Genomic DNA, 24,909 nt, shown 5'->3' on the forward strand with positions numbered 1-24,909 from the left:
AAAGGATACAAGTCAGGTATTCCAAAATGGTAACATCCCATATGTAGTCATAGTAGGAGTCCATAGCATCATGACTGAAAAACAGAATTCGGTTACTTCCTCTTTCTTAAGTAGAAAAATTTCAACTTCATTTTATTTTAAAATCATTCATACCTGTTTTGTTCCTGCAGTGATTTAAAGGCTGTTTTGTAATCAATTTCTCTGAGGAACTGACATAAAATTGCCACCTACATAAACAAAGATTTGAAAATGATTTCATGTAACTAGTGTCAACTATGACTCTCTTGGGTTTTTTTTTGGGGGGGGTAATTTTTAATGCTTCTTATATCAAGAAAATATCACTCAAGAGGCTTTGCAGATCACACTGTGTGAATCAGCTTGTATTGATGGACTTTGTTCAAATTTAATTGCAAAAACTTTTACACAAGTGTCTGTCTGCCTTTTCTTCATTGGTGATCTAAATCCTAAATTTTCAGAGCTTTATTTGGCAAAAAGCCAGGTCAGAAAAACTGAAGGGAATGGAAAACTGCCAACCAAGTGTCATGACATTCAAGGACATACAGAACACATGATTAAACCTTTTACAGCTGGCAAACACAGAGAAGTTCATTTTGGAAAAATTTAGGTTGCCAGTCTGCTTAACACAGAAAACAGATCCACTGCGATCAAGTTATGGAGATCATGATGCCGATTTCTTTTTTAAATATTTAAAAATTTTTAATATAATTCACATACCATAAAATTCATCCTTTTAGAGTGCAAAATTCAGTGGTTTTCAGTATATTCACCAAGTTGTACAATCATCACTATCAAATTCCAAAATACTTTCATTATTGTCCCTCATGTACTCCCCCACAAAACTGCATACCCGTTGACAGTCACTCTCCTCCCCCAAGTCTCTGGAAACCACTAATCTCCATTCTGATTCCACAGATTTGCCTATGCTGGACATTTCATATGAATGGCAGCATATAATAGCCTCTCGTATCTGGCTTTTTTCACTCAACATAACACTTGCAAGATTCATCCCTGTCACAGCATGTATCAATACTTCACTGCTTTTGATGGCTGAACAATATTTCATTGTATGTATATACCAAATTTTGTTTATCCATTCATCAGCTGATGAACAGTTGGGTTGTTTCTACTTTTTGGCTATTATAAATAATGCTGCTGTGAACATTCATGTACAAATTTTTCACGGACATATGTTTTCTATCATCTTGGTTATATACCTAGGAGAATTGCTGAGTGATATGGTAATTCTATTTTTAATTTTTTGAGGAACTGCCAAACTGTTTTCCAAAATGGTTGCCCCATTTTATATTCCTACCAGCATATGAGGGTTCCAATTTCTCTACATCTTCACCAACACGTTACTGTCTGTCTTTGAATTACAGCCATCCTAGTGAGTGTGAAGTGGTATGTATCTCACTGTGGTGTTGATTTTCCCTAATAACTAATGTATATATCTACTCTTATACATAAAAAAACATACTTGAGCATGCTTCTTTTCCATTTGGAAGGTTCAAAGATCAATGTTTTCTAACTCACACTTTCATTTTAGTTAAAATTCTATAAACTACTGAAAAAAACAATATGCCGAATTCTAAATACCATAAACTTAAACAATTATAAGGAAAATAAAAGCTACTTCCCAGTGCAATGCTTTATGTTTATTATAAACTCTAATACACATGAAAATATATCATTATAATATGATAAACTAACCTGTGTGTGGCAATTCAGCAAAGAACAGCACTTCATCATTCTTTTTATTACCTATAAAAATAATTCTATTTTTAAAATGATTATTGAAAAAACTAAAAACTAATTTAAAAAACTAATAAATTATTTAAAAAATTAACATCAACTGTCGCAAATGTATATTCTGATGTGGGATGTCTACAGGGGGAGGTTGAGTATGCACACGGATTGTCCATTTTTACAAAACTCCCAACCATAGCAGAATATATATTTGTTTTTTAAATAATTAATAAATACAATTTATTAACTAAAAAAATAGTTACTAAAAAATTTAAAATCTTATTTCAAAAGCCATAAGTATTTAAAAAAATGCTACTTCTTTTAAATTATGATACTGGTGGTCTAAACCAGAGGAAAGAGCAATGCATATCGACAGAAATTAATAAAATTCAAGATTTAGGAGGGAGAGTCAATACACCTTGAAGGCTGATTGGAATGTTGATAGGAGGGTCGGGTCAGTCAAGAAAAGAGGATGGCACTCAGTATTTGGGCTTAGTCAACTCAAATGGTTAAAGAAAGGTGTCTGGTATTGTGACGGGGTTTTTTGCAGGGCGGACAGGTGGTCACCAGAAGGGGAGACTGGTAAGGCAAGGGGCTGAAATTAGTTTTGGACAGGCTGAGTTTCAAGTGTTTTGGAAAATCAAAGCAGCAATGACTGTGGGCATTAGAAATATGGAGAGCGATCTAGTCTCCAGCAATCAGTTTTGAGAGTTACCATCACAAACGGAAATGAACACACTCACCCAAAAGTGACTCAGGAAGAACATTTAAAGGTAGACAAGACAAAAAAAAAAAGCCAACAAAAACTTACTTGGTCTGTGTAAACATCAGGGGGTACAGCCTTATTAAAGAAATCAGAACACACAGCTCCAGCCTGGAGGTAATAGTGAAGAGCTGCCGAATACTGATTTGTTGCTGGAGTAGAAAACAGAGATAAAGAATTACCTACCATTGGATCTATCGATTAAAAAGAAAAGACAGGGCCTCTTTTGTGAAGTTAGGTATTTGTGAGTTGATAAAAGTAGATTCAAATCACAGACCTAGGGATAAAACTTAACCAGGACAACACTGAAAAAAAATTGCCTTTATTTTTTCAATCACTTTGAAGAAGCAATATAATAGATTCTTTGCTTTCTAAAACTGATTACACAAAAATTTAGCTCAGATTTCTTGACAAACGTATTAGTACAGAATTTAGTATTTGGAGGTATTTTCCAAATGTTCACTAGAAACGTATCTTAACTTTCTGAGGCAGTTTATAATCAGTAAATCTATTCTAAATATAGATATTAAGAACTTAATAATAAATCCTTTTGGGGGTTGGGGTGAAAATGAGCATTAAAACTGGCAACTGTCTGCTTCAAAAATAATCTGAGAGACAGCAGGATTAATGTAGGTGAGGGTACAGATGAAATGAGACTGGCCGTGAATTAATTACTGTTAGAGCTGGGTGGCAAATACAGGTGGGTTCATTATACCATTCTCTCTACTCTTATATTTTGAACTTTCTCTTTTAAAAAATAAACTCCTTAAAAACTGATCATGAAATGATACCAGTCAAAAATTTTATTTGATCTTTATAGTAACAGAAATATTCTAATCAAGTTGGAAATTATCACAGAAAATAGGGGGAAGAGTATCAATGTATTTCCAGGAATGAAAATAATTATCAAGTGTGCCTGGACACATGGGGATGTAAGGTACAGCATAGGGAACATAGTAATATTGTGACAGCATAGAATGGTGTCAGATGGTTGCTGGATTTATGGTGACCATTTCTTTGGGTATATAAATGTTGAATAACTATTGTGTATACCTGAAAGTAGTATTATATGTTAGCTATATTTTAATTAAAATTTTTTTTTTAAAAAAGAGTGCCTGGACAGATTTCAGAATCTTTAAATAGCAATTCTGCGAGCTAACCTTTAACCTTTTCTTAAGAATGTTTTACCAACTTACTAAATGAACATTCACTATTTAAAAACAAACAAAACAGAAAAAAATGGTAGTCAATATAAAATTAAAAGCATCGGAACCAAAGGCTCTACCGAGAAAAATGCATACATATAATTAGTTTTACTCTCTTACTTTTATTTAGGAAGAAGAGTTAGATAATGCCAAAAAAAGACTTAGGTTTAATAAAGTACTGTAATAAAATGTGTAATGTATTTTATTTTCCATTCTAAAAGTGTTACAAAAGCAAAACACAAAGCAACCATACATCTCACTTACCAAAATAAATGTCTGCCTGAATTGTTAACCAGGAATGGTTGTTTGGATTTATGCTGAGGGCATACTGAACTAGCTCTTTTACCGTGATTGCGACAGCTTCAAAGTCAACTGACTGGAGGCTAAAGAAAAGACAATGAAAATTAATCTCTATTTTAAGAGAACTTCAAGTTCCATACACATATTTATTAAAAACAAAAAGACACAGCCAAAATTTAGGTGACCATAAATATAATGCTAACCATTACTAGGATTAAATATATAAAAACTATCAAAACTACATCTGATAAAGTGTGATAAGCTAACTTTTTACAAGGGGTTGAAAACAACCGGATTTGTTTCCTCTTTTTTTTTCTTTTCCAAAATGCCAAAAAAAGTTGACTAGACCGTTCTAAAAAAGTATCTTTAGATATTTTACAATATAAAGTATATAAATGTGGTAGGATAAACCCCTATCTCTGCTTTTTATGCACAATTTACAGGTAACAAAATTAAAGAAACAAACTCATAAAATTTCCCCAATTAATTTTTACGTTATCTAGAAGAAACCACAAAAAACAAGGGCTCACAGATTTAATGCAATCCCCATCAAAATCCCAATGGCATTTTTTAAAGAAATAGAACAAAAAATCATCAGATTTGTTTGGAACCACAAAAGACCGCGAATAGCCAAAGCAATCTTAATAGCTTGTTTGTGATGCTGGAGGTATCACAATCCCTGACTTTAGCTTGTACTACAGGGCAACAATAATCAAAACAGCATGGTATTCGCAGAAAAACAGACACCAGCTGACCAGTGAAATAGAACTGAGAACTCAGAAATAAAACCACATAAATATGGACAGATAATTTTTGACAAAGAAACAAAAAACATACAATGGAGAAGAGACAGCCTCTTCAATAAATGGTGCTGGGAGAACTGGAAAGCCACATGCAAAAGAATGAAACTGGACTGCTATCTGTCACCATGTACCAAAATTAATTCAAAAGGAATCAAAGACTTAAGCATAAGACCTGAAACAATAAACCGCATAGAAGAAAACACAGGTACTAAACTTATGGACCTTGGGTTCAAATAGCATTTTATGAATTTGATTCCAAAGGCAATGGAAGTAAAAGCTAAAATAAATGAATGGCACTATATCAAACTTAAAAGCTTCTGCACAGCAAAAGAAACCATCGACAAAATAAAGAAGCAACCAACTGAATGGGAGATTTTTGCAAACAGTGCCTCCGATAAGGGACTAATATCCAAAATATACAAGAACTCATGCAACTCAACAACAAAAAACAAAGAACCCAATTGAAAAATGGGCAGAGGACCTGGAGAGACATTTCTCCAAAGAGGACATACAAATGGCAAATAGACATATGAAAAAATGCTCAACATCACTAATCATCAGAGAAATGCAAATCAAAACCACAATGAGATATCACCTCACCCCAGTTAGAATGGCTATCATCAACAAGACAAATAGTAACAAATGTTGGAGAGGCTGTAGAGAAAAAGGAACCCTCATACACTGTTGGTGGGAATGCAGACTGGTGCAGCCGTTACGGAAGGCAGTGTGGAGGTTCCTCAAAAAATTATGAATAGAATTGCCATATGACCCAGCAATCCCTCTCCTGGGTATCTACCCAAAAAATCTGAAAACATTTATCCCTAAAGATACAAGTGCTCCAATGTTCACTGCAGCTTTATTTACGGTGGCCAAGACATGGAAACAACCAAAATGTCCTTCGATCGATGAATGGATAAAGAAATTGTGGAATATATATATACACAATGAAATATTATTCGCTGGTAAGAAAAGATGAAGTAGGACCATTTGTGACAACATGGATGGATCTTGAGATTATAATGCTAAGCAAAATAAGTCAGACAGAAAAAACAGAGAACCATATGATTTCACTGATTATGTGGTATATAAACCAGAAACAACAGAAGAACAAGACAAACAAATGAGAAACAAAAACTCATAGACACAGACAACAGTTTAGTGGTTACCAGAGGGTAAGGGGGGAGGAGGGTGGTAGATGAGGGTAAAGGGGATCAAATATATGGTGATGGAAGAAGAACTGACTCTGGGTGATGAACACACAATGGGATTTGTAGATGATGTAATACAGAATTGTACACCTGAAATCTATGTAACTTTACTAACAATTGTCACCTCAATAAACTTTAATTAAAATAAAGAAAAAGAAAAAAACACAGAACAACAAGGGCTCAAACACTAACAGTACTGCTATGTGGCCTTAAATCCAGCCTGTGGCTTCTTGTAAGAGTGACTCGCTCCCCTTCGTTAGTTTCACTGGCCATCACGGGATTAGGAGCTGGATGTGGCAAGGGTACGCCTTCAGTGCATTTGACAGCAGTAAGAGAATCAAAAAAAGGGTAGGGAAACAGGCCAGCTGCTCTGAGTCTGGTTAAACCTGGAAGTCTTGAGATACAGAATTAGAAGATGAAATGGAAGATAAAAGCCAGGCCAGCACCCAAGTTACACAGCTGATGGCTCCCACTCCCTGGAGTAAGGCACAATGGTAGAGAACACAGGCTCTGGATGCAGACACACATGAGGTTCAAGTACTGGCTCTATCATTTACAAGATGAACTTGGACAAAATACCTCTGTCCTGAGGGGTTAGACTATACCAAATATCACTGCTCTAAGTATATTGTGTTTCCCAAAAAATAAGACCTAGCTGGACAATCAGCTCTAATGTGTCTTTTGGAGCAAAAATAAATAATAAAAGTCATAGTAAAGACCAGGTCTTATATAAGACCTAATATAATAATATTAGAATAGAATACCAGGTATAATATAATACCTGGTCTAATATAATATGATATAATACCGTCTTATGTAAGACCAGGTCTTACATTAATTTTTGCTCCAAAAGACACATTACAGCTGATTGTCCGGCTACGTCTTATTTTCGGGGAAACAGGGTAGTGGGAAAGGAATTATGGTATTATGAGCAAAGACCCAATTATTTATTTAAAACTAAATGAGTTAATCTGGTTTATGATTTTGTAGAAATTTTAAAAATGCTATCAAGTCTAAGAATTCTATCTACATACAATCAATTTTGGTAATACTTTACCCATGCTATTCTCACACTATTCTTGGAGTCAATAAAGCCTCTTGCCCAAGAAAATACTTCTTCTGGTCAAATGTTTAGTCATATTTTATTTTCTCTTGAATTACATTCAAGTAATTTTACCATGAACATAATAGTTAAGCCTACTTCCATGTTTCCCCGAAAATAAGACCTAGCCGGACAATCAGCTGTAATGTGTTTTGGAGCAAAAATTAATGTAAGACCCGGTCTTATCCCTGGGTATTATATTATGTAAGACCGGGTATTATATTATATATTATACCCAGTATTTATTATTATATTATATTATATTATATTATATTATATTATATTATATTATATTATATTAATTATATTAATTATATTTATTATATTTATTATATTTATTATACTATATTATACTATATTATACTATACTGGGACTTGCATATAATTTTTGCTCCAAAAGACACATTACAGCTCATCGGCTGGCTAGGTCTTATTTTTGGGGAAGCACGGTATGTGCCAGTCCTTATTCCAAAAATTTAGTTTAGAAAATGTATTAACTTGCTTAATCCTCACAATTCTGAGGTAGGTATTATTCATATACCCACTTTACAGATGAGGAAACTGGCACAGAAAGCAACTTATCCAAGCTCATATACCTGATAACTGGAGTAGCTGGGACTCAAACCCTACAAGTCTGGCTCAGAACCTCTACAGTAAACCATTCTTTTTGTTCATTTTAATAAACACACACTGAAAATCAATCATTAGTTTACAGCTTAAAATTAGGCCAAAGTATTAGGTTGGTGTAAAAGTAATTGCTGTTTAAAAGGTTAAAAATAACCCCAAAAACTGCAATTACCTTTGCACCAACTTAGTAACACTACAGAGGTATTACAACCACCAACTAAAAAGGCAAAATGGTCTCTATCTGATTCTTGAACTATCTAATAAACTAATGTTATATAAAAATCTGCAGTCAAAAAGCTGTGAAGTGGGGCCGGCCCGGTGGCTCAGGCGGTTAGAGCTCCATGCTCCTAACTCTGAAGACTGCCGGTTCGATTCCCACTTGGGCCAGTGGGCTCTCAACCACAAGGTTGCCAGTTTAATTCCTCGAGTCCCACAAGGGATGGTGGGCTCTGCCCCCTGCAACTAAGATTGAACACAGCACCTTGAGCTGAGCTGCCTCCCAGATGGCTCAGTTGGTTGGAGCGCATCCTCTCAACCACGAGGTTGCAGGTTCGACTCCCGCAAGGAATGGTGGGCTGTGCCCCCTGCAACTAGCAACGGCAACTGGACCTGGAGCTGAGCTGCGCCCTCCACAACTAGGACTGAAAGAACAACTTGAAGCTGAATGGCACCCTCCACAACTAAGACTGAAAGGACAACAACTTGACTTGGAAAAAAGTCCTGGAAGTACACACTATTCCCCAATAAAGTTCTGTTCCCCTTCCCCAATAAAAATCTTAAAAAACAAAACAAAGCAAAAAAAAACCGCTGTGAAGTGTGCACATTTGCTTCATGAAGCATGGTGCTCCTTTGGGGAAAAAGCCTCAGTAGGTGGAGGGAAGGGTCACTCACCCATTTTTGACCATTCAATCCCTATATGAAATATAGAACTGCTTCTAATCTCGAAGACTGAGATGGAAGCAAATTACTCTCATTCTATTGCCTGTTCCCCTACCTACTGAAATCTTTTCTTCTTCAAAGATGTCACTAAAAGCAATAAAGGCCTAGGACCTGCCCTTCAGGCACAAAGTTAAGACAACTAGGGGAGAGGGAGAGAAGGAAAAATAACTTCTGGGGCCAGCCCGGTGGCTCAGGTGGTTGGAGCTCCATGCTTCTAATGCTGAAGGCTGCCAGTTGGATTCCCACATGTGCCAGTGGGTTCTCAACCACAAGGTTGCTGGTTCGACTGACTCCTCGACTCCCACAAGGGATGGGGGGCTCCGCCCCCTGCAACTAATATTGAACACGGTACCCTGAGCAGAGCTGCCACTGACTCAGTAGGTTGGAGCGCATCCTCTCAACCACAAGGTTGCCCATTCGACTCCCGCAAGGGATGGTGGGCTGTGCCCCCTGCAACTAACAACGGCAACTGGACCTGGAGCTGAACTGCGCCCTCCACAAGTAAGATTGAAAGGACAACAACTTGACTTGGAAAAAGACCTGGAAGTACACACTGTTACGCAATAAAGTCCTGTTCCCCTTCCCCAATAAAATCTTTTAAAAAAAAGAAAAGTAACTTCTGTGAGTAAACAAATGGACATGGATTCTCCTGAATGAGAAGTATCAATGCTATGTGTGGGAAGAGGAAAATGTAAAAGGTTTCTTATTCCAGAAAAAGTACACTTTCTTCTTCCCTAAAAAAATTCCCATCATCTTATTGTGAGTCTCAGGTGATAAAAGTAAGGATGAAGATTTCTCCCATCCAAGTAGTAACCAGGCCCAACCCTGCTTAGCTTCAGAGATCAGGCGCATTCAGGGTGGTATGGCTGTAGACAGGAGAAGATGTCATGAAGTAATTAAAGAGCTTCTTAATTAAAGGCAACTAAAAGGGATTGGGAGTCTCTGATAATCAGTGTTAGAAGAGACCCACAAAGAATTACAAAAAATAATTTTCAAATAGGTATTTGCAAAAGAGATAAGATGCTGGAAACTTGACAGAAAGTCATTCTTTCGTTAGTCTTGATTTTTTAATTATACCCTGTGACATGTAATCAGGACTAGAGATCTTCTGTTCTACTAAGGCTGGTAAACCTTAGCTCTTAAGAGTTATGCCTTATCCACATTTTTTGGAAGAGAATTACTATAATAAACACAAAGTTAGCTATAGAATCTTAACAGATTGTAGATTTTTAATTAAATTATTCAAGGTTACATCATTCTCAATGGTTCTAAATACATAAATAATTTAATAAAATGTAAGCCAGAATACTTACTTGGGGATGGAGGATGGCCAAATAGAAATGTGTTCAGCTGTAATATCATTCACAATGTCCTCCTTTAAAAAAAAAAAAAAGTGTGATTTAAAAGGAAATTGCAAAGATTTTTTTTTTTAATGAAGTTATGAAATACTGACCCGAACATTGTGAAGTTTCACAAAGAGTGACAAAATAATAGTCAAAACCAATGGCTCCTATAGGAAAGAAAACACAGAATCCTTAAATATTATATATATATATTTTTAAATATTTCTCCCATCAACCTCAGGGATACCAAGTATTTTCTTTCAAAAGAGTTCTTACCCTTTTGAAATTTACATCTACTTTAGAGCACACTAAAGATCAGCTGTATTTCTAATTTCATGAAAGAAATTACGGCATATAACTTACACAAAAATTATCATTCTTAGGGTCTGGTTTATAATGCTCAAATCCTTACATGACTTTTGAAATTGAGTAAATAGATCTCTTTCCAACTAGTACTTCCAGCTACAACAAAAAAATTGATTTATTATTCCTTAAAGTAATAAAGGATGGAATTTGGGTCATGGCCAATAAATAAACATGACATTAATCCTATCAAACAAAATTAAAGCTAGGCTTCACACACCTAGCCCTATTATGAAGACTTCTTTACAATTTAAAAAATACCTGTTCCATTCAGTAGAACATGGTTAGAATAACGCAAAATAAATTTCTCCATTCAGACTATCCCATCCTCAACACTAAAGCACATTAATAGATCACCTAAATAATCATCACTTAAGCATTCAATAGTTTTTAGTCATATTCTACAAAAATCAGCAACAGCAATTAATTAGATCAACTTTTAATAAAACATACCCGTAATTTTTTGATAAAAGAAAGCAGTTCATTCCTACAAAAAAAACAAAAAATTGTATATACATTTAATATCAGAAATTAAAAATAAAACTAAGAATGTAAATTATAGGTGGTTTATTCCTAACTCTCCAGTTCTGAATGTATGAAAGAGTACAATATTCTACTGTCATGCTAATGTAATAAAAATTTTTCCCTATTCTAATTACATGTGACATCCTCAGTACTATCCAACCATATATATTAATCATATGATTAACAGTCTCATAACATATAAAAAGAAGGTATTTCCGAAGGTGGTCATGTTAGACAAGACCATCAGATATCAGCACCAGAGAATTCTTACATTATCCATCTTTATGGTATATAAGAATAATGGTAGATGTTCTTGAAATAGTACAATTATAATAACAAAAAATAAACTGATCAAAACATACCGATACATTATACCTAATGTAGATTCCCTCTGCTTTATTAAACTAACTCTGCCATCATTTCCCCGTTTGTGTTGACTGGACACACTACAGATCTGAACAACAACTTCCCAAAGGTCTTTAGCACTCCGTCTACTTTCTTTAGGGCCTGGAAGTTCTTTGATTGTAGCTGCCAAAAGCTGTCCAAGCTATAATACGAAAAACAAACAGGAAATATGTAAGAGATAATCTGTAATGTTACACGTTAGTTCTGCTATTACGGCACACTTAAAGAAAGATGGATAATTGCCCAATATACCAAGAACAGTCATTTTATGCTGTGCCTTCTATCCAACAACTGAGGAATTTAGAGCTCACTGTCTACTGACATATTTGAATCTGATCAGGGAAGTGAATTCTTTAGTTTTACCAAATTACAAACCTCATTATGTCTAAACAATTAAAATCTAATGAGAACAAATTGATAGAACACAAAGAGGTATGTAAGTGGAAAAAAAATTCAAGTTGCCAATTGTACACAGTATGATCCTGCTTTAAAAAAAAAGTGTCATGAAATGTATACACCACAACGTTAACTGTGGTAAAAGCCCAGAGATGAGATCTACATAGCGCTTAAATGTTATACACACACACACTTTAATCATTTAAAAATTTTTCTTGGCCAGCCCAGTGGCTCAGGCGGTTGGAGCTCCATGCCCCTAACGCTGAAGGCTGTCAGTTCGATTCCCACATGGGCCAGTGGGCTCTCAACCACAAGGTTACCGGTTCGACTCCTGCAAGGGATGGTGGGCTATGTCCCCTGCAACTAACAGCGGCAACTGGACCTGGGGCTGAACTGCACCCTCCACAATTATGATTGAAAGGACAAAAACTTGACTTGGAAAAAAATCCTGGAAGTACATCCTGTTCCCCAATAAAAGTCCTATTCCCCTTCCCTAATAAAAAATCTTTAAAAAAAAAATTTTCTTTCTTAATGAAAAAATAAGGGAAAAAACATAAATATTAAAGTTGGCAGAGTAAGAGAACAAAACTTAGAGCAACTTTTCTCTGGAGGCAGAATTAAAGGACAGATTCCTGAAAACCTTTTAGGAGTGATCCAAATTAAAGCAGCCTTAAGGCCCAAAGATGTAGAAAGGCCCAAAATGTAGAGAAAAAAATCAGACTTATACCAAATTCAGCATTTCTTTCCCTCTATAATTTCAAAGCAAGAGAGACCCCTTTATCCTTTGTTCCTATTAAATCTTACACATCGTTGCTCTTTTAGAGGGTGAGGTGGCAAGGATAATCTCAAGTCCATTAGGAAACCCCAGTTCCCTAACTGGACCTAGAAAATGTTAATCATGGGGTCCCATTGCTTCTTAAGGTGGCTTAAGAAAGAGGCAGTATTATAACAAAGATGAAAATTGGTGCTTTTCCCCCAAATTCTTTCGTAATAAAAAACTTCAAACACAAAAAAATTGAAAGAATAGTTCAATAAATACCCGTACACTTGACTTATTTTGAATATTCTGCCATATTTGTTTTATATGTATCTACACATACTGTTCATTAATTAAAGTAAGTTGCAGACACAAGATTTCACTCCTAAACACTTCAATATGTATCTTCTAAAGACAAGGACAGTCTCCTACATAACACAACTCCATGATCATACCTAAGAAAATTTACAAGAATACTGGTGCTTCCTAAACCTAGTGAAAATTATGTAAAAACCCTGGCTATGCTATAAAGGATATCAGAGGTCCACGGTCTAGTAGAACATTTCATCCTGCATGCTTACTGAACACAGTCTCTTCTCTGACGAGGATCACTATATATGCAGTTACTTACTGCAGTACAATGCAAGGCTATTGTAGCTCCTTGTCTCAAATTCATTTCTGTCATCAGGAATCACATACTTAGTTGAAGGTCACTACATTAAGTAAATTTACTTAATTAAAAATGAGAATTTTCAGGTCTTAGACCCCAAGTCAACTGAATTTCACATACATTCCTGAGCATCTAGTAAAGCACTGAGAATGCAAAAATTAACTGTTTTCAAGAAGATCACTGTTTTAGAGGGAAGACAGACAGGTGAACAAATAATTTATTATACAGTATAAGCACAACAAAATACGTCCACAGTACAACAGTAGCAGGACCAGTACAAGAGCACAAAGGCAACAAGAGGAGAAAGTGATTTATTTGTTGCGGAGAAAGGAATATAGGAAAGCTTCAAAGAAACCACACAAACAGGCAGGGTATCCAGCTAAGTCAACAAACAGCACGTGCATGAATGCACAAACATGAGACAGCATGGTGTGTATAGGGACCTGCGAGTACTCCTGGCAGTGCCGGCACAAAGCTGGCATGACAAGGAGCAGGGGAGAGGAGAGGAAACTGGAGAAGGAGAAGCTCTCACACTTTAAAATGTTATATAGTCCATATTAAACACTTGGGTCTTTATCCCCTACTATTACTGCTATTACCACCAGCCCCTCTTCCTCCTCCTAGTCTTTTTTAATCCAGGTGCCCATACATCCTGTGTACTTTCCAATGCACTACACTGCTTCCCATCCCGATCCAAAGGGGAGACTGGACAGGTCTGTATTATTTCAAAAGGATATATTTTAGTCACATGCTTAAGATTTCTTTTTTTTGTGATTATATAATCAATATTCAAATGAAGAAAATAAGTAACAGAATGGAAAATAAAATTAAAATCAGCTAATATTCCACTACCCAGAGATAATAACTCTTAAAATCCTAATATCCTTCCAGACTTTCTCCTACAGACCAAATTCAAAGTTTATTAACTACTCCAAATTGTATTATTTCCAAAACACAATCCCTTACTTTAGACTTCTTTCTCTGATTCCTTTTTTCTTGACATTAACAAGGGAGCAATGGGCCACCTAGGAATGGGAACACACAAAACCCTAACCCAGATGAGACAACGAGCTGCCTCAGGGACTCTTCAGTAAGGTCATCACAAATCCTTCCTCCTTTCGGGCTGGATCAGAGGGCACTACAGGAAGCAGTGAGATAACCTAGACCAAGGTTAGGAAACCTACAACACAATATCCTGTGCCTTTCCACATTGTAGGCCTTCAAACATGCACCCATCTCTCCTGGGGCGCAGCTCCACAGAATTCACAGCTAAGGAAAGTGAAGAAAGAAACTGTACTGCCTTAACACTAAGCAACAAGCTACAGTTCTAAGTGGAAATTATGGTCTTGGAACAAAATGATTCTCTCATCTGCGCGTTTACTAAAGACTAAGGGGACACTGATGGGCATAAACCCACAAGTACCCTAGATATTAGGAACTCATGTCACAGGAAGTTCACCAGAAAAACAGGTATCATCCAATGTCTGAAATTCCAAAAAGAAGGATTTAAGTATGATCATAAATGTTTATGAACAATTGTAAAGAAGACAAAAAGGAGGAAAAAACAAAAGAAATCAGTAAGTCTTCAAAGGGTTGAAATGAAATGAGCTCAGTTTTTAAAAGGACATACACGAAATAAAGAGGAAGAAACAAATAATCAAAGACAAATGTAAAAAACTGATACAGTCTTTTAAGAGTTCCCAGGTAACCATCCAATTAAGGGACTATATACTAAACATGAGATGAGGGTAGATGAAGAGTAACAAAAGGTGATACAAACAATAAGAAAGGAATAAGGAAACCTGAAGGAACAAATGTATGCAAAAAAATGTTACATTACTAAAAGTTTTGTTTTGTTTTAACTACAAGACCAGAAAGGGGAGAAAAGCCCACTACCTATTTAGGGTATACATAATATTAACACATGAAAGATATAATTTTAGGGACAACCTCCAGTCTCTCTCTATTTTTGATGTTTTCTTCACCCGGAAGCATTTTCAGTTGCATAGGAACAATATAATTAAGAAAGGAGATACTATCAGTTCACTGAACTTTCACATGGGTATAATTACTGACAACGAACATGTATACTAGTAAGAATCAGGCACATCAAATTCAAAGAAATAAATAGGCTCTAAAGGGTAAGGTGAAGTGCACCCCTGACTGATCCGTCAGTTCACACCAGTAATGTCTGTGTATTCCAGAGCTTAAAACTAGAGTCTGATTTTATCATTTACAGCAACAAAAGCTAACTCATCTCTCACAAGCTTAGGATTATACCAGAATTTTATCTGTTAACTACATAATTTTTGCTTGCATTCTCATGAACTATAGGGTATTAGAAAAAAATATTTAGGAAGGGCAAACTCAAGTACCTGAATTATCAAAACCTATACTTCTAACTACAAACAAGTATTTGTCTCATCTTACAGTGAATCATAGAAAATGGACAAGTTCCGATTGTAGTATAGATCAAAAAATTGGTACAATTATTTCATTCTAATAATTCTTTTATTTAAACACAAATTACCTTTACATATGGGTTGCTCTGAAGCAGAAATGCAGGAACTTGCAGTGTAAGGTATTCATTTTCCTTCCAGTTTAACATAAAAGCAACACACTCCTCAGCAATAACTTGACGAAGAGGAATATCTAAAAAGCAAAGAAGAAAATAGCTGGAATTACCATCACAACATTAAAATGAGAACAAAGCAAAATTTGCTCAGATTTCAAACATATTGAAAACAAGTTACAGATGAAAATTAGAAAAATACTAACATTTTATGCTTTTCTCTAGAAAGTTTAAAGTTTCCCAACAATAGACTGCCATGGTCCCTACTATTAATCAACAAAAGTATCCACCTAAGAACACCTTAGATGCCCAACACTCTTACTTGTGGACATTTATAATTCAAATGAGCAGAGAATAAACACACAAATGAAACAAGTACAAAATGGCATGGTATAAACTTTTAGTACATTTAGAGGACAGAAACAGCTAAAACCATACAATAAAACTACATTCTGAGTTAATATATCATTTTTAATATTTTTTTCTGACTGAAATGTAATAAATATTCCTATGAGACAAGTCATTCACTTTCAAAAAATGTTTACTGTACCAGAAACAATTTTAAATAAAAATATTAGAATTGTTTTGAACATTATTTCCTTTGAATAAAATTAAATATACCTTAATATTAAATATGCTGTGAATTTTTATAGCTCAAAGTATGGAATTAGGCTTTAATGCACAGCAGCAAAAAAGAAACCCCCATGAATGCTAAATAACAATGTTAAGACTTAAAATGGGAAGAGCTACTAAACTTAAGTAGCTGTATTTTTCAGTCTTTCTAAAAACACTGTGCTTGTGCCTACTTAATTTATGTCTCACCTTAATAAAAAAAATCTGGTATGACAAAAGCAGCCCAAGAACAGATCAAAATGAAATAAAAATACATTATCTGCATCATCTTCTTGAAGGAATGAAGACAGAAGTAAAATTAGTATCCCAAATGCATGCATGTCATTGAGTTCTATACAATTTACCAAAGGAAGGCCACACAACAATTGGCTCCAAGGTTTCATTTATTTACCAGGCACTTCTCATCAGTAATATGGCAATGGCTCTTAAAGATGAATCAGAGCCTAGAGAGTGGAGTACTGATACAGCCTGAGAGGCAGTGTTTTGGAGAGTAAACTTCCCTGTAAGCACCTGCAATACAATTATTCCTTATCAAAAAGTACAAGTCATAGGCAGTAACAGGCAGCCAGAGTAGGTCTAACATTCTATTTTGTTGAACTCCAAGGAACATTAACAAGGACATGTGTCTCAACAGAAAGCTACCTTTTAAAATAAAGGTATTAAAACTTGGGGGCTCTCTCCCAAAAGACATGGTTTTAGAATAATTAATCTGTAGCTCTTATTTCTATTTTAACTATAAGGTGGGATCTGTTGTTAGTTAAGATCACTTATTCCTGATAGAAAAGCCAGGTCAACACTGTGTTCCATAGAGGGCATGCATCTAACTCATTCAAACTTAGCCCATTATCACCAGGGAATAATTTTTTTTCCTTCAAAACGGAAGGAGAAGGTGGCCAAGACACCTTTTTACACTGCTCCCCCAATTCTGACCCATGGAGGCACCATCCTACCAACAGCTCCTCTCTCAGTGGTACTGGCGCGCAGAGTTGTAAGAGCATCAGAGCCAGAGATCTATGCTGAACTCAGGTAACAGTATGTAATTGAGGCTCGAAGTCAAAGACAAGGAACTGTGTCTGTAGGGAAAAAATCATTTCCTTGTTCCTCCTAACAATACATTACACCCTTTCCTTCTCATTTTAAATACCATTTATAGCATAAACTATGGGTCAAATGGCTGAAAACTTCATAACCTAGGAATTTAAACAAATTATGGGCAGAGCTATGAGACTTAAACAAAAAAAAGAAAAGAAAAAAGTGATATGAACCCTAAACTACTGACATGCCAAAAAGGTAGTATAAATAGACCACAATTATTTAGACATTTCCAGCCATTTCAGAGTAAGAGCATAGGCTTAAGTTGCACTCAAATCACAGTCGTCTCTGTTGTCTCTAACTGCATGACTTTGGCCAAATTCTTTATCCTCTCTGCACCTCAGTTTCTTGATTTACAAAATGGGGATAATTAAGTAAGTAGCTACTTCACAGAGCTGCTGTGAGGACTAAATGAGTTATGCATCTAAAGCTCTTAAACATTATCTGACATGTAGTTAGCACTCAATAAATGTTCGGGTTTTTCAATTCTTTTTGCTTTTAATTTTAGAATAACTAGGTATAAAAAAAACCTTCTACCTTTAAAAAGAACACATATACACAGTGGCATGTGTCAATTATAATAGTTGGTGCCAGCATATTATCAGATCAAGTCTTCTTATGATACTGAAGGGCACTGATGCATTAAAGCTCAAAGATATTCAATCAACAGAGTGCTAAGAAGTTGTAATTTCTACTAGAAATCAGAATGTAACAACAAACTCATTCAAAAGACCCCAGAGGGCCAGCAGCTATTTCTGTTTTGGCACATTATTAGCACCTTCCTTTACACTTCAATTTTACTCTTTACAACATTAAATGTGTACAATATGATTTAATTGCTCTAAGTACTTCTATTAAAACACGTGAAATTAAGAAGCTACTTTAAGCAAGATTTACATGTAACACAGATAATTTATATAAGCCACTTTTCATAAGATATTTACATTTGAATTGGACACACAAAGCTCTGTTCCCAAAGTGACCACAAGTGAGTTCCTGACCCAGTGGAAATTATTTTGAGGGCTTTTTCTGATGGTAATGGGGAAATAAACCTTCAACCTGTACCTTCAAGGACATTTTGATTCTTTTAACAGAGAATCTTCAAATTGCAATACAGTTTCTGTAGTGTAGTGTCCCCTTAAAATTCATGTTCACCTGAACCGAACCTCAAAATGTGACCTGATTTAGAAATGGGGTCTTTGCAGATTATTTCGTTAAGATAAGGTCATACTGATTTAGGGCAGACCCTAAATCCAATGACTGGAGCCTTGCAAGAGGAAACACACACGTACACGCATGTCACATAAAGGAGGCAAAGGCTGGAGTGATGCACCTACAAGTTAAGGAATGCCAAAGATTGCTGGAAGCCACCTGAAGCTAGGAAAAGAACAAGGATTCTCCCCTAGAACCTCCAGACGGTGCATGGCTCTGCAGACACTGTGATTTCAGACATCTAGTCTCCAGAAATGTTAGAAAATGAATTTCTCTTGTTTTAAATTGCCTAGTTTGTAGTACTTTATTATAGCAATCTTAGGAAATGAAGTTTCCTACATTTTCTCCAGTGTTCTCAAATGAAGCCCACATCTGAATGTTTTAGGAGAGAAATAACTTTTTACAGATGGTAAGAAGTAAATGTTCATTTAGATTTTTCACCACAATTATATGAGTACTGAATTTCTGAAAGGTAGCTTTATGCAACAGTCTTACCGGGAAGCCTCATTTCCAGATATCCCCGCACCCTACTAATAAGATCAGAAGGCGGTCTCTCTCCTGACTGCCCTGTCCCAGCTTCATGTGTATGAATATCCAAAAGCAGCATCTCATTCAGCATGACCTGACGAAGTTTTGGTGAGAACTCTGTTACCAACTCCAAACAAGCAGCAAATAGCTGTTTAGCATGGAAAAAGTCCTATAAAAAGAAATAACAGAATAACCTGGATCACCTTTCCTCTGGAGTCAAAAAACATACATATTTATGAGTACAGGGCAAAGAGGATTAAAGGTTAACACTGGTTACCTCGGGGAATGAGATTAAATTATCTTGTTCTTTATTTATCTCTATATTGATTTATTCCAATAAATACTAATTCTTTTGTAATTTTTAAAAAAGTCAATAATCAATATAAAATACATGCCATATTACTAAACAAGTTTTACACAAATTGTAAAATAACAAAAATTAAAGCTTTTACTAAATTATACATATTATATACATATATTACATATAGGTGTAAAATTCTATGACAAGTACCCTTCTCCATCAACCTAGGTATTCAGAATTAGACCTTGCATCCTTCAACAAGGTTTCACAATCTAAAATCTTTGCACACGTTATTAATCTATATTAATTGGCTAATAAATTAAATCAGCTACAACCCAAGCCCTTTCCTACACATCTCCTAATTTTTCCAAAGAGTAATCTTCGATTATCTCTCTCTCTTCACAGGCTTCCTTCACTCCTATAATCTGGCTTCTATCCCCCATCATGAAGAAGAAACAGCTCTCACTGAAATAACTGTTTTCTAATTGTCCAATCTACCGAACACTTTTCAGTTACCTTACTGGACTTAAGGGACTGCACCCCAGTGCTGTCCACTCCCTTTTTCTTGACATTCTCTATTCCCTTGGCTATTATGACTCCGCATGGATCTGGTCTTCATATTCACCATACCAGGTTTTCTTGGACTCAATGCTACATCCCCTAAACTCTGTATATGCTCCCTGAGTAATTTCTGATGACTCTCCAATCTGTATCTCCAGCCCAGACCACTCCCCAAGCTTCAGGCTCATGTTTCCAATTGCAGGCCCAAATTAAACATTGTAAAAATGAACTCATAATCCGCCCATCAAAAATGTTTTTCTCTACACATGCACATGTTGGCACTCCCATCTGTTCTCCAACACCCAAAGCAGAAACCTGACAATCATACTCGATTCTTTTCTCCCTCTTGCCTTCCACAGCAAATCAGTTAGCAATCAATTCTCGATTTTACCTCCTAAAGATTTCTCTAATATGTTCTCTTCTATCATTTCTAACCCTTGTGCCACTTACTACCTGTATGATCTTAGCCAATTTAATACCTTTGAGTCTTTCATACCTCCGTAAAACTGAGATAACACCTTTCAATTTGTTTTTTTTTAAAGAAAAACGCACATGAATATTGCACAAGTCTCTGAGCCCAATGTTAGTTATTTTAAGACTAGAAGGCGCAAAGTTCCCAATGACATGACTCTCTATTATAAACTTTTCAATAACTTAAACAATTGTCTACAGCTTTACTGTGCAATATGGTAGCCACTAGCTACATGTGGCTATTGAGCACATGAATTAAGACCAGTCCAAACTGGTAGGTGCTATAAGTGTTAAAATACTCACTGGATTTTGAGTGAAAACTTAGCACACACACTTTTTTAAAAAAAGGAAAATATGTCCATTTTTAGAGTTTACATGTTTAAAAGATAGTTTAGATATATTGGGTTAAAATATATTAAAATCTATTTCACCTTTTTTGTACTTCTAAAAATGTGGCTACTAGAAAATTATACATTACACATGTAGTTTGCATGGTATTTCCCTTGGACAGTGTCGGTCTAGAACAGCAGTTCTCAAACATTAGCATGCATCAGAATTACCTGGAGAACTTATTAAAACAGACTGCTGGGCCCATCCCGTTTCTGATTTAGTAGATCTAGGATAAGGTCCAACAGTTTGCATTTCTAATTTAAGTTCCCAAATATCGAGTATCACCAAAGCTGCTGGTGTAAGGACCATAGTTTGAGAACCATTCGTTTAGATCGCAGTCTTCAAAAGTCTTTGCTTACTTCCCTCTTAAAACAGTTTTATGTAAAAATTCACTTCTCTATATAAATTTTTAAGTTGAGAAGCATAATTTTTCTTAGCCAAAGTTTAAGGAGATGCTCAAGTGTAGTGTAAGCACTGGGTTTTTGAATAATGAATTATACTTTGTTCCTATTTTAAAACATACATCCAACAAAATGTGCAAGATTTGTGTGCTGAAAGTTATAAAACATTGATGAGAGAAATCAAATACATAAATAAATGAAGAGCTATACTATGTTCATGGACTGAAACACTCAATATTGTTATCAGCTGTCCCCAAATTGATTTGTATATTCATTGCAATCTGAATCAAAATCCTAGCAAGCTTTTTGTAATACGCATTGAAAAGCTGATTCTAAAATTCACATAAAAAAGCAAAGGACCTAGAATTGCCAAACTGTTTTTGAAGTACCGCTGGACCCTCAATTAATGTCCTCTTGTTATAAAGTTGATGACAAAAAAAATCAATTCCTGGTCTGGACCACTGTCTGTGTGGAGTTTGTCCATTCTGCCTGTGTCTGTCTGTATTTTCCCTGGTACTTGGTTTCCTCCCAGATTCCAAAGACATGCACATGTTGGGTTAATTGACAGGTGTTAATTGTCCCAGTCTGAGTAAGTGTGTGGGTATAAGTGAGCCCTGCGAAGGAAGGATATCCTGTTCAGGCATGGTTCCGACCTTATACCTTGAGCTGCCAAGATAGACTCCAGCCACCTGTGAACATGAACTGAAATACACAGGTTGGAAAATAATTTTTACTTGTTTTTATTAATTTTTCCCAAATGTATATATGGCTCGCATTTATTTCAATGTTTAATATTAGAAGTGCTTTGAGACTTTATTTAGAAGTTTGGTGATGTTTTTGTGACCAAAAATATGCCATAAGAACTTAACTCTCATGCATATCAATGATCTTATGGTAAAACTGGTTTCGTTACAGGTCCTTGAGTTTCGAGTTGCAATTTCTGAACCTACTAATAACGTTACATAGGATCTTTCTGTACAATAAAACTGAAGAACTTACAGCAGTTGGTTTTAAAACTTACTACGAAGCTAGATTATGGCTCCTTCCTGCCTCTTTTTAAAAGTAAGCTTCAAAAAGGATGACTGTGAAAAGGGAATGAAATGATGATGGGGAAACATGACATGTAAACCGTAAGAGTATTTTCAGGCAGATCAATTTTAGGAAAGAGTATAAAGAGAAATTGAAAAGTTGGGAACTACTTTTCTTAGAACTATGACATCCACATCTTGGACTTCTAGTTAGGAGATTGCTGGCCTAGAAAAACCAGCCACCTTAACAAAGCTTACAAGGGTCTCTGAAGACTGGGTCTTACCTCCCATCTAGCCTCATATCCTGCCTCACCTCACATAACAAGTAACATTAGCATATTGTTAATATTATTAGCATATTGCTTCCAATTTACTCATATACCATCCTGTATCTTACCTTTGAGCTTTTTCTCATGGTATCATCCTTCTTACCTAGGTAATTTATTTAAGCCTCAGGTTTAACTTAGGATCTTCACCTTCCAAATGTTATCTTCAACCTTCCTATAGAATTTACTGTACTATTAGTTATGCAATTATACTATATCATTTAACATATCCCTTTTGCCTCAACTTCCCAAATAGACTGCAAACGCCTTATGTAAAATAAACCACAAAATTTCAAGGGATTTTATTTCGTTTTTATAGCTTGGAACACAATCTTTACTAAGTGAATCCTAAAAAAATACAAATAATGACTTTTCATGTTATCTAGATATTTAAAAAGGAATAGAGCAGTATCTGTATGTCCAAGACCAGTTTGGTGTAGTTATGAGGGTAAGTAAAAAGAACAAAATACTTTTTCAAATATCGGTACAGGCCTATGACTATAATTTTAAGATCAGGAAAATATAACAGATTCTGATTCCTGGCTTTCATGCTAAAATTAGTAAAGCATATTCTTAACCAGTAGTTGACGTATACTTTTACTCACCTTAACAGTACTGCAGTGTAAACCTTTGGCCATAAGAATGTAAACCAAATCTCTTGTTAAATTGTCTTTAATTCCCAGGATAACACCACTATAGACAGCAGGTACTTCCCACTAGAAGAAAAAAATATAAATATACACACATAAAGAAAGCCAAATCTAGATAAGAATGTTTCAATAATCTTCAATCACATTTTTTAAAAAAATCATTCAAAGGTCATTTTTTTTCAAGAGAAAGAAAAATGACAGCCATAATAAAATGTTAATCAAAATGAACGTATTCACTATAATGAGCTAGTAACGAAAAATCAAATGGTTTGGTACTTTCTCAAGGATAGTCTATAGAAAAAAAGAAGAAAATACTCCTTATATGATGCTCACAGCAGTACTATGAAGTGGGTAGTGTTATCCTCTTTTTACAGATGAGAAAACTGAGGTAGGCAGATGTTAAAAAACTTGCCCAGGGTTATACAGATAGTAAGTATGCAACTGGGATTTAAACTGGGACAGTTAGTATCAGAACTCCCTCTCTTAACTATGCTATCCTTCCTCATCTATAAAAATGAACAGTGAACACTAATAAAGTTCAACTAAATGTTCAGAGCAACTTTTCATTTCATTGCACTGCATGTTCAAATCCCATGACATATACATGAATTGCTGACTGCTTTGTACTACATTATCAGCAGAGGAAGAATATGCAATTAGTTAAAAGGATTGCCATATTACTTTAATTTCTCCAGTATCTGTGGGCTATTTTCCCCTGTATTTCTAGCTATAGTCTAGCTAAAATGGTGTTTTAGAACTTATTTTCATTTGCAATTTCCATGCAGAAAAGCTGTTAAATAGACAACCTCAGGAACAGGTAAATTCATTAGCTGGCTATTTTTAAATGTATCTAAGGCCAAAAATGTCCTATATAAAGAAGTTTTAATGAATTGGTTCCAAGTTGTAGGCTTCAGACCTCAAGAAGTTATTAAAAAACAAAAACTCACAATGTAAATATATATATAGATGATATATTACGGAACTGTACACCTGAAATCTATGTAACTTTACTAACAATTATCACCCCAATAAACTTTAATCAATAAACAAAACAAAAATACTCTAAAGCATGTAAAAGGTATTAGCTACACACCGCCTAAGTAATATACCTTATAAATATATTTACAGCTATATTTAAAATATATGAAAGTGCTGTAAGTAGAATACTGTATAAACTTATTTTTAGAGATTCCTGAATTAGTATCTTTTTTGACATGTTTTATTTCTATGTCAATGAATGTTCAAAGTACAATACTTGTCATGTGAATGTCCTAAAATTGTTGACAAATGAATAAAGGGGGTCTTTATTCTCAAAAAGGTCAGGTAACTCTTCTACATCAGAAAACAAGGACAACTATTCTTTTTTTTTAAGATTTTATTGGGGAAGGGGAACAGGATTTCATTGGGGGACAGTGTGTACTTCTAGGACTTTTCCAAGTCAAGTTGTTGTCCTTTCAATCTTAGTTGTGGAGGGCACAGCTCAGCTCCAGGTCCAGTTGCCGTTGTTAGTTGCAGAGGGTGCAGCCCATCATCCCTTGTGGGAGTCGAACTGGCAACCTTGTGGTTGAGAG

General features: G+C 35.3%; 1 protein-coding gene across 2 annotated transcripts in view; it reads right to left on the reverse strand.

Annotated features, from left to right (window-relative positions):
- INTS8 (integrator complex subunit 8) overlaps positions 1-24,909 on the reverse strand; it is a 50,548-nt gene that overhangs the window by 3,703 nt on the left and 21,936 nt on the right. For both annotated transcript variants that reach the window (XM_019713349.3, XM_074316844.2), the window contains 12 exons: positions 23,294-23,404; positions 19,178-19,379; positions 15,704-15,825; positions 11,308-11,492; positions 10,874-10,907; positions 10,168-10,224; positions 10,028-10,089; positions 4,000-4,118; positions 2,579-2,682; positions 1,732-1,782; positions 154-227; positions 10-74 (listed from right to left, as the gene is read on the reverse strand). In XM_019713349.3, coding sequence (XP_019568908.2) covers positions 10-74; positions 154-227; positions 1,732-1,782; positions 2,579-2,682; positions 4,000-4,118; positions 10,028-10,089; positions 10,168-10,224; positions 10,874-10,907; positions 11,308-11,492; positions 15,704-15,825; positions 19,178-19,379; positions 23,294-23,404 — 1,186 coding nt within the window. The remainder of the gene's footprint in view (positions 1-9; positions 75-153; positions 228-1,731; positions 1,783-2,578; positions 2,683-3,999; positions 4,119-10,027; positions 10,090-10,167; positions 10,225-10,873; positions 10,908-11,307; positions 11,493-15,703; positions 15,826-19,177; positions 19,380-23,293; positions 23,405-24,909) is intronic.

This window comes from Rhinolophus sinicus, chromosome 6, assembly GCF_057876585.1.
Source record: "Rhinolophus sinicus isolate RSI-liver-muscle chromosome 6, RSI-T2T, whole genome shotgun sequence".
In the NCBI taxonomy this organism is placed as follows: domain Eukaryota; kingdom Metazoa; phylum Chordata; class Mammalia; order Chiroptera; family Rhinolophidae; genus Rhinolophus; species Rhinolophus sinicus.